The sequence below is a fragment of the Synchiropus splendidus genome, chromosome 2 (genome assembly GCF_027744825.2).
Source record: "Synchiropus splendidus isolate RoL2022-P1 chromosome 2, RoL_Sspl_1.0, whole genome shotgun sequence".
In the NCBI taxonomy this organism is placed as follows: domain Eukaryota; kingdom Metazoa; phylum Chordata; class Actinopteri; order Syngnathiformes; family Callionymidae; genus Synchiropus; species Synchiropus splendidus.
This window is the reverse complement of record NC_071335.1, coordinates 34,435,753-34,446,775: the sequence shown is the minus strand read 5'-3', so window position 1 is coordinate 34,446,775 and position 11,023 is coordinate 34,435,753. Positions and strand designations below refer to the sequence as shown.

General features: G+C 43.1%; 1 protein-coding gene across 1 annotated transcript; it reads right to left on the bottom strand.

Moving 5' to 3' along the window:
* Window positions 1–1,108: 1,108 nt before the first annotated feature.
* LOC128754316 (uncharacterized) lies at window positions 1,109–5,362 on the bottom strand. Its single transcript, XM_053856843.1, has 6 exons — window positions 5,220–5,362; window positions 4,131–4,235; window positions 3,739–4,056; window positions 3,140–3,178; window positions 2,937–3,056; window positions 1,109–2,752 (listed from the first exon to the last, which is right to left on the bottom strand). Exons 2-6 carry the CDS (start codon window positions 4,195–4,197, stop codon window positions 2,640–2,642), a joined length of 657 nt encoding a protein of 218 aa, XP_053712818.1. The 5' UTR covers window positions 4,198–4,235; window positions 5,220–5,362; the 3' UTR covers window positions 1,109–2,639.
* Window positions 5,363–11,023: the final 5,661 nt, after the last annotated feature.

Below are 11,023 nucleotides of genomic sequence, written 5' to 3'. Positions count from 1 at the left end.
CGTTTTATTTCAATGTTTCGTGTCACGCTATGTTACAGTTCTGTGACCTTACAATGGCAAAACCCTAACTTTTATATCACAAATGAATCACTTCCTTGAAACAACTCTATTTAATGTATTGTTATCGCAGAAAAAATCCCACGTCTTGACGCTGATCAATTTGTGATCTGAGCTGAGCCAAGGGGAATAAAAACAGATTTAATTCACCTAAAATCTGTGGTCATTGTGAACATCCAACAGCTGAGTCACAAATGTCAGCACAAACAGAAAAGTTCCCAGTTCTGCAGATGCCAGCACACAACTTTTGAACAGCCTGTAGTGTGACGTTCAACCAGGGTGCCATGGGAAAATGATCCAATTTCACCTCATCTGTCCAGAGATAGAGGTGGGTGATGTGATGACTTTAAATCATTACTATTAGTTCAGGCAAAGAATGCTAAGGATTTATCCGGAAACTCAAAACTACAACAGAATCGTGCAGAAAGAAAAGTGATAAAAACGTTATTTAAAGGAAGTAAATAAATAAATAAATCATGATATATTTTGCCATGTTGCCCACCCCTTTCTGGACATGTTTAAAACATATTTAAAACATATTTATGCAGTTAGTTTCTGCAAATACTTGCATGGGATCAGAGGTTGTCCCTTATTCTTCTGAATGAATGGTGGCAAAAAACAAATTATGATTTTGGTGTTGCAGCATCACTGACTCTTGTCCACTTTGGCCCAACAACTGCTTCAAATCAATCTAATGAAAACAATACTTTATACCAAACAGATTACAGGAAGTTGTGTGTGTGTCATTTTTATTTTTGTATTTTTCAACTCTCAAGAGAGTTCACAGTAATCACTGACACGTTTTGCATCTGAATGAAGAAGAGTTGACTCTATTTTCACTCTGCTGCAAATCTCTGCAAATCACGTGCAGCATATTAGAGGAAAAACAAAACAAAACAAAAAACATGGCCTGAGGCAGCTCAGAAAACAAAGTGGTGCCACATAACTTTTGATCCAATGACCAGCTGATGGTAGCAAGAATGAGAGCAACGTAGTAACACAGTGGTTCGTCCACGAGCAGAAAGGGAGAGAGACGAATCAAAACGGTCATTTTCATGAAGTGTTGTCACACGTTTATTGCACAACATATAAAAATACAGATCAAAGTAGAAAAAACAATCATAGACAGCAACTCGGCTCTGGCTGGTCGAGTGTGAACGTACATGATGAAACTGGCTCAGTAGCTTTCTCCTCTGCCTGAGCTGGTTCTACTGGCTGGAGAGTGAAACTCTCAGTCTCACAACTGTGGACTTTCCCTCCAACACAAAAGCACCCAACAGTCTGTTTCACTAATTTGCCACTGTCAGCAACAATCGCTGGTCGAGGCGGAAGACGTTCACATTCAGATGCAAAGCTTATAAGTACAATTAAATGTGTTTGTTCCTTGTGTCTGATCAGCATCTGTCTGTACTTAATGCCACAGATGTTGCAGTATTTCCCGCCACTTCCAGCACCAATTTCACCGCGCGCTCCCTTGTTAGCGTGCTAGCACACTTAGCTTTCAACATTAGCAGAAGGATCAAGACAAAACAATGCGCTGAATTACAGTGACCAAACTAGTCTGTGAATATCTGTGAAGAGTGTGGAATGATCGTGAAGCACCGCAGTTATTTGGCAGACACTCAAGTTTGGTTTACAAAGCAAATGAAGGAAATCATCTTCAATGAGTCGTTCAGCAGTTATCTGTCACGACAGGTCGCTTCTCCACTAGGTGACGTCAGGTGTGGTTAGTCACAGTTGAAGCAGCCAAGAGAAACAAACGCAAAGTGAAAGATTATCAGGGATGAAATGTGCTCCTCAGATGTCTGTTGCTCCAGAAGCTGCTTCTTGAATCATGAAAACCATTGTGTGAGCTTGATAAATCTGCACCAGTTCATTCATGGGATGTAATGGTTTCTCTAAGTTATGTGTTTGTGTGAGAGACAATGTTTGACCGGTCACATTTTCTAACTCTACTTCCTGGAACTTTTCTTTCACAAGGCCGACACACACTCACACACACACCAACACACACCCACACACAGCCTAAAGCCTTCCCTCCAGAAGATTTACCCGCTGCATGATTTCATTCAAAGTGCATATTTGTGCCGCACCAGCTTGACTTGGCTCTAACTCTGCATCGACTGAGCAGTGTTGACTACCAGTGCTGTTCAAAGCTGTGTGGAGCTCCAATGAAGAACCGTTTTACGTCCTATGTTCAGCTGTCTCTTAACTTTCCTGTAAGAAATGATGGCAGCACTGATTCCAAATATTTTGATCGACTGTTTTGTGCAGATTCTATTCTGTTGCGAACAAAATCTTGAATAACAAATCCTGTTTTCACAGTGATAACTTGTAGCGATATGTTTTAAATGAATAATATCTGTGCATCATAGCTGTTAGTAAATCAGTGTGTCACTTTCTGATCCCGCAGTTACAAGGTCACAAACTAGGAAAGTATATTGGTGAAACCATTAGCTGGATAATATCCTGTGCTGCATGTAACCAGTACATGGCAGTTCCAATAGTATTTAGCATAAAGCACTCAAACAATGCGCTGAATTTACAGGATCTCGTAGTTCCATCACGCAGATTAACCAGGATTAGCAAAGATTCAGATCAGGATCGGGATGATGTTGTTCCTGAGGCATCTCCAGATGATACACTGCGACCAACTGCTCAGGAGCTTCATCAGTCTCCACTGGCTCGTGGTGAACTGGAGAGACAGAAAGAACAAGTTCGAGGAGAGCGACGTCAGCAAGACACGTTAAAACAGAAGATCTACAGCTGCTGTTATTTTCATCTCAATGGCTCGGGACTTGTGGCATGGAAATAGCATGTGAAACAAGAGAAATGATCATCATGTAGTGGGGTATGTTGTTATTGTTCACTTGACTCACTTGCAGCCCGCCTCTTGTAGACCAGAAGCAGAAGCAATCCAACGATGAGAGATCCAATCACCACCAGTGGAGCAACGACTTGCACGGCTTTATTCTGTGACCCTTGACCTTCAGGAGATTCTGCAAAGAGATCCATCAGCATTATATCATAACAAGTACAGTATACTGTATACAGTTAAGACTGTAGGTTTGAAAGTAGTCACCTAGTGCGCTCCCTGTTGGAAGGTGTGGTGGTGTCTTGTCTATGAAGAAAAGATTTTTCAGATTAAGTGATGGAAGCATAACTTTTGTTTCAAGTGAAAAATATGAACTCAAACAAACAAATAAACAAAAAAAAAACCAAGAGCAGCATAACTACAGCATATGATTCCACTTCTCAATCTCTCATACAAACATGTAAATCTATTGTCATTCCAAAGAGACTTGTTTATATACAAGATGATAAAACCAGAATCAGGAATGCTGACATGAGCAGGATTAAATGACAATTGTGGAGTAATATCACAGTTTTTCATCATTATAACTTCTGAATTCTAAAAAGAAAGTTCAAGTCTTAAAGTAATATATACAGAAGAAGAAAGAGAGGCACATTCAGAAGTCTCTTGTGATCATCCAAACTCTGGTTCCAAAAAGAAAACAATGCCTCAGCGTGTGACTCTGCAGCTAACAAGTGGAAGCCAAAGGAGCCCATGGAGGGTCAAAGGGTCCTCATAAGAGCTTGGATGTACAAAGTGTAAATGCAGGCATCAACATGAGAAGAAACACTTGCAGCAGATACTCCCATCTCCATCTGCAGTCTCACCTGTAACGTCCAGGTAGACCTTGGCATCGGCGTCACATACGTGTGTGATTACCATGACAGTGTATTCACCACGATGGTCCATGGCAGTGTTCTGGATGGTCAAGGAAATGTTGAAGGCTGAGTCGTCCCTGATCCAGCGTGGCTTGGTGAAAGAATATCCTTCTTTCTCCTTCATTCTCTCATCTCCATCATGATAGGACACAACTGTATCCATGCCTTTCTTCCAAATTACTCTCTGTATACTGTCAGTCTGGACGAGGCAGTTGAGCACGGACATGTGACCCACCTGCCCCTCGATGTGGCTGGTGCATTTTAAGTCTTTAAAAGAGAAGAAGGAACATCATTCTAGAGCAGTTCATCTTTCCATGATCTGAGATGAGGCCAACACTTACTGCAGACTGAACTTCCAAAAGCGGCCACAGGGGGCAGCAGAAGCAGAAGCACAGCAAAGGACACCATGTTGATTCACCGGAGATGATGACAAATGAAGATCTCACCTAGGATGTAAATGTAAGAGCCACGAATTAAAGATGTAGCTACTACAGGGATGAAATGAACATTTGAGCATTATTAAGGGAAACAATCTGCTTCACAGAGCGTCTGACAGTCAGACACTTCCTCTTCATCCTTCCTGCTTTCTGCTTCTTCAGAGTGTGAAGACCTGTGTCCTCAGTCTCCCAGCACAAGTGTGGAAGACCATCAGCACCAGACATCAACTTTAGATCAGCTGCAAGAGTTCATTTAAAAGAGGGAACTCTGGCACTGTTTCTATTTCACATCAGCCCTGGCCTGAATGACCGGATGCTGAGAGAAAATGCCACGCAGCAGTGTGACAGTCTGAGAAGGAGTTGATCAGGGATGAGGATTTCAAGTTCTGAGCTTCCCACTCATGTGTTTTTAACTTAACAGTTAACTTTCTCAATAAATGTGTTTAAGATTAACCTGAGATTTAGGCTGTTTTATTTTCTAAGGCAGTTTTATATGCTATTTGATTAAAACAGTTTTGAAGTGTCACATGCTTTCGATTTGTTGCAGATTTTTTTCATTGACTTTTATCATTTCAGGGGGCCAAACTAAAAAAATAAAAATAAAAAAAATCTAATAAGATTGTCAACGTTTCTGTCAGCGATGGATCTGCATTATCGAGCTTGACTACCTAGTATTATTCTCACAGAAGTATTTCAGTCAGCGGTTGTTTCGCTCGCTTTAGTTTAATGTCAAAACTTCATATACTGCACTTTGATTTACTATTGAAAGGTTTTTAAATACTGTCCATCAGTAAATGTGAATTATTGTTGCGCTAAATTATTTGTTAAAGAGCGACCGTGACGCAGAAACCCTTCAGTCAGACCCCTCCGAGACACGGACTCGTTCCGAACACCGCGCGCACTTACGAACGCGTGCCCCGCACCGCCGCTCACGCGGTCAAACTCGGTCGTCACCTGTCGGTGAAGAGAGCAGAGCAGCGCGCGCTGACTCACCTGTCATCTGGCGTCCACCTCACAACCGGTGCACAGCAGTCTCGCACAGCACAGGGAAGAGAAGAAAGTCGACGGAGTGACACACGACTCGCTCTGAACACCGTCTGCTCTCCGTCTGGAGCCTGAACTGCGGTGTCCTCTGTACTTTCACTTTCGCTATGACTCGACGCAGCTGACTTGTTTTCCCGAGAGGTCACGAGCTTGGATGACTTATTTGGTCACCGGAAACAGACTTTAGATTACTCCTGACAATTTGACTGTCATTTTAGTGTGGCCAACAAGCTCATTGCAAGTCTGCAGTGGTCAGTACCGATCAAAACTTAACTTAACCTAACTTAAAAAGGGCCTGAGAATCGACATACATGGTGCCAAACTTCTGGTTTGGATTGTGATCAGAAGCAAACCTCGTCTTCATAGTGCAGCAGATGACGCTCCATAGTCTGTAATCTATAGCATTAAAGTATAAGAGCAAGGGTCGGCAAATAAAAAACCTGAGGGGCCACAGTGAAAACTGTGAGGGGCCGTCTAGCAGGTGGTTAGTATCTTGCAAACAATGGGAAAGACATTACTCATTGGAACAATATCTCTTTTAAAAAGGGTTAAATGAAGAGAAAAGGAAAATAAACAAAACATCTAAAAGTTATATTTAGAACTTTGTTAGGTTAGTTATGACGTCATGAGGGCCCCATAAATACAGGCTAAGGGCCACACTCTGCCCACCTCTGACCCAGATCGATGAAACGAATACACTGTTCCATTCAGCTTCATCTGACCCCTTCTGGATAGCAACAAGATTATGACCAGCTTCTTATTTGTGGATTACTTTTCAAGTCAGGACCTCAACACAGTGAAGTGATTCTCCGGAAGGGATTTCAGCAATTCTTCCTGGAGTGGTCGGCAGGTCGGCGATCTCTCAGGAAATGGTGGAATGTTGAGGAGAACGAAAGTTACTGGGACTGTTGCCCTGGTGTGTGACCTCAGCTTCGGGCGCATAATTCACAGAAGCAACATCTCAAGTGGGAACGTCCGACTTTGGCAGAGCACACAAAGGCACCGTCACACAGGAACAGGGTTTTGAGGAGTCAAATTTGAAACTGCACTGATGTCTCAACATTCAACAGTAACTTCTTCTATTCGGTCACCTGACGTGAGTTCTACAACACAGAGGTGAGCACAATGTTCAGTCAGAGAATGGGCTGTGTCCATTCGGCTAGAGAGAGAGAGGGAGGGAGAGAGAGGAAGACGTTGCACAAGCCTTGAAGCCTAAACTGCTTATTGCTAACAGATGATGACAAAGGCAGAGAGGCTTCATAATGAGAGTCTCAAAATTAAAGCGCCATATCTAGTGAAAGTGATGAAACTCTCCCAAGACGCGTGTCGATTTCTGATCTGATGTTTCAGTGAGCACAGCAACAGTGCAATGTGCTTGGAGCCAGTTGGTCTGGATTATCATAAGAGATCGTATCAGCCAGAAAATGATCTATAAAAGCAGTGAGGTCTTACCAGTCTCACTCCCCGACTGGTCTTTGTTCTGCAGGAAGGAGAAGAGGTTTCATAAACATCACTGAACATCTTCTCTTTCAGGAACGTCACCTGAGATGTTGAACTTTACACAGCAGGAAGGAGCGTTCATTCCTCCAAACAGGTAAAAATACTTGGTCAGTACTTGAATACAAGTGAGTTATCCACTTTGAAAAGTCTGATACTGAATGTAAGCGTGCCTTTAATAAACAAGCCAAGATAACTAAGTGAAATAAAAAGTTCAGAGCTCTGACTAAAAGTGAAAGCAGGGATTAGTTATGTGATGATGATGGTCAAGGGAAGCAGCACACCCACAGAGAATAATACAATGTTTGGAGTAGTGGCCAAACGCTGCATTCCGGCCGTGTCTCACCCACACACACACCCACACACACACACACACACACACACACACACACACACACACACGCTGCTCTCAAGATGTCACTCGAAGAGCAAGGGCCAGACGTGGGTCGTTGCTCGACATTTAGTGTGTGGTGTAACACGCCAATACATGGAAGAAGGCATCATGACAACAAAAAAAGAAAAACAATTTTGGATCTATTTTTTAAACATGGTCGTATCATACGAAGTAGGGGAGCACACTGGGAGAAGGTGTCAGATCGTGGTTGACGCACGAGTCTCGTGTGTAATAGAAACGTATAGGAAACCTATCTAAAGTGAAAACACAGTGCGCTTGTAGAACTGCTGATTTAGTAGTATTTTTCTAACGCTATAGATGATTTGAAACTCGGGGGAAAAAGGTAGTTTTTAGTAGTAATTTTCAACCTACGTTAGTCACTCGCCTCGCCTTTGTTTCCACCGCCTGGCGAAAACGCGAATTACATTTAAATGGACATTTTAATTTGTAGTTTGGGAGAAACAAAATAATTTTTTTAGGCTTTGGGTTTGAGTCTAAATGACAAATTGTGCATGTTTATGACATGGTTCATGGTGACTTGCATGAGCTGGATTAAGATGTGGGGAAACTCACAAAAATTGCCCAATTATTTGTATTTTTTGTTACTGAATCCAACGAAACACGGATGATCTGCTTGCTCGGGAATATATTGCCTCTTGAAACCGTGACCATCTGTGTTCAGTTGATCATGTCACCAAGTGTCAGCCATTAAAAAACCCAGATTAACTCATTTTTATCACAGAAAAATGTCACATGATTTCCTGATGCTGATCAATTTGTCATCTGAGCTGACAACAGCTGAGTCACAAATGTCAGCACAAAGAGAAAAGTTCCCAGTTCTGCAGTTGTCAGACGCTGAGGGTGAAGAACTTTTCCAACAGTCCACAGATGCTCCGCCCTCAGGTTGCATGGGATCAGAGGTTGTTCTTCTGAATGAATGGTGGCAAACAACACGTTTTGATTTTGGCATTGCAGCCTGACTGACTCTTGCACACTTCGGTCCAACAACTGCTTCAACTCAAAGTAATAAAGCAAATACTGTCCAAACAGATTGTAGGATTTTGTGAGTGTCATTTTTGTTCCGATATATTTTTTTTTTTTTTACAGCTTGGCACGGCTGTGACTCGAAAGGCTGGTGGTCCGAGCCCACGCAGGGATGAGAGAGCTCTTTCTCTCTTTTCATAGTGCCATTTGCCAGTCAGGTCTCACTCCAGAGAAGATGCACATCAACACAGAGAGAGACTCCATCAAGTGTTGAAGAAATTGGACAAAGAGGGTTTGACGCTGAATGGAAAAAAAAGTGAATTTGAAAAGAGCAGTTTCATGTTTCTAGGGCACAGAGTCACAGCAGAAGGTATGACGCAGATCCAGAGAAACCAAAGCGATAAAGGAGATGGCTGAACCCACAGATGTTGATGGTGTGAACAGAGTGCTGGGGATGGCAAACTACCTGAGCAAGTTTTGACCTCACCTGGCCTCATACACACGCCCCATCAAAGACTTGCTGTGGGAGAAGAATGAATGGTTCTGGGATGCACCACAGAGGGAGGCATTTCAAAGACTGACAGAAGAACCTGGCCCCATATTCTCCTGCTTTGGAGACCTGTGTTTCAGCGGATGCATCATCTTTTGGCCAGTAATGGCGTGTGAACGTCTTTCATCATATCTCCTGGGCCTGAAGTTCAGATTAGAAACAGATCACATTATCAAGAGCCCTTGTGAAACACCCATCCACTCAAGAACAGAAAGAGAGTGAAGAAGAAGTTCATGTGTTTGTGGATGCAGTCATTCAAAGTCTCCCTGCCTCTGAAAATAGACTGAAGGAGAGAGACGAAAAACAGAGAGTTGACCCTGTCTGCACGGAAATCATCAGCTACTGCAAGAAGGGCTGGCCCGAAAAAACATTCCCTCCCACCGGACCATACTAGCATGAGAAGGAAAAGTTGTTCTTTTGGGGAAAAAAAGACATATCTTGTAATTGTGGATGACTTTTCACATTTCATTGAGGTGGCGCAACTAAATGTCGTCTCAGCAGAGACTGTAGCTGCGAAGCTGAAGGATGTGTTTCTTTCATCACGGGGTGCCAGAAGCAGACAATGGGCCACAGTGCAGTGGGTCCACCTTGAAGGACTTTGCTGCTGTTTACTCACATCACCACTAGCCCAAGATATCCCCAAGCAAATGGTGGGGCAGAGAGGGCGGTGGCAACAGTTAAAGGTTTGTGGAAGGGAGGAGGAGAGAAAGCAAAGGCTTGGTTGGATCACCGTGCCACGCCGCTGGAGAGTGGCTACTTACCAGCACAGACAGCACAGACTCTTTCCACAATACCACAGTTCTCAACATTACTCCAGTCCTGTTGACCCAACGTCAGAAGGTTCAGGAAGATGGAAAAGCAGGCAAAGGGGAAACAACAACAGGGATACAACCTACGCTACAGAGCTCATCCTTTGCACCTGCTTTGACCTGGTCCACAGAGAGGAGAAGGAAGGGACTGTGGTGCAGCATGCATCAACACCCTGGTCCTACATAATACATGCAGATGGAGAACAGATCAGAAGAAATGGCACACATCTGCGGACAATACAACATCCTTCATTCTAACAGTCATCACCCGAGACACATGAAAAAAATGAGTTGCATAACATTGACACAACTGTGCTGGTTAGCAGGGAAACACTATATGTCACTCAGGCTTTATAAGGATTTATAAGGTGTTTGTTTGAAAGAAGAAAAAAGAAGAAGGTGTTTTACGTTTAGAAGTGAGTGCCATGGTGAAGGTTGAAACATGGAATGTTTGAAGAGGGAAAAAGCTCTGTTGTGTTGTGTAAGAGGAACCAATGTGAGGATCCTAGAACAAAGTCGGACATGGACTGTTTTTATGGGAACATGAAGTAAAGAGATTTACTAAGTCTGCGCTGCCTGCCTCGTGTTTCTGTGCAAGTATAAAGAGCCAACACGTTTGGAAGGTCGCCGACTGTCAAAAGTTAGTGAGAACACGTCCAAATGTCCTGAAGTGAGCACTAGTGGCTACCGAAGCTAAACCAGGATCTATGAGGCAAATATCTGGACAAATTTTCCTGTGTTCCTAAACATGAGCTGTTCAGTGAGATTTTTGAAGCAATGTCACCTTCGCAGGTCTGGGCTACCCACTTCCTTTATAGAGCAAGCCGTGCTGAGGAGACGTGTTTGTGATGGTCACTGTCTACTGTCAACACTCTGACTGGACAATTCACTTGGTACTGATGTTCCCATGCAGATTTCTTTTTCATAACTTTAAATCAATGACTGTCGATGATTTTATTCCAAACAGATTCACACAGAACCCATAACCAGGAAAGATCAAGAGTGATGTCTTGCTCGACCAGGTTGCTACGCTGACTTCCTGCTGCTCAGTGTCACTGACACGTTTCATCATCACGGGACAATGGGTTTGCAACTGAAAGGAATCATCATTTTTCAGCCTTAATTCATTCAGGGAGATGCAGAGAGGAAATGATTCACCCGCAGATGAAAAGTCCCCAAATATGGACATTCCTTCTTCTTCTTCAATGAAACACTGAGGAAACCTTTCAACTCTCAAGAGAGTTATCACTGACACGTGTTGCATCTGAATGAAGAAGAGTTGACTCTATTTTCACTCTGCTGCAAAGCTCTGCAAATCACGTGCAGCATATTAGAGGAAAAACAAAACAAAAAACATGGCCTGAGGCAGCTCAGAAAACAAAGTGGTGCCACATAACATTTTGATCCAATGACCAGCTGATGGTAGTAAGAATGAGAGCGAAGTAGTAACACAGTGGTTCGTCCACGAGCAGAAAGGGAGAGAGACGAATCAAAACGGTCATTTTCATGAAGTGTTGTC

Bases quoted from the DNA above. Each gene is read 5' to 3' on its own strand.
- LOC128754316 (XM_053856843.1), bottom strand. From the start codon at position 4,197: ATGGTGTCCTTTGCTGTGCTTCTGCTTCTGCTGCCCCCTGTGGCCGCT. The intron at 3,057-3,139 runs GTGACTACTTTC...ATCTCTTTGCAG, and splicing joins TCCAACAGGGAGCGCACTAG to AATCTCCTGAAGGTCAAGGG. The intron at 2,753-2,936 runs GTGAGTCAAGTG...CTGTCTCTCCAG, and splicing joins CTACAAGAGGCGGGCTGCAA to TTCACCACGAGCCAGTGGAG.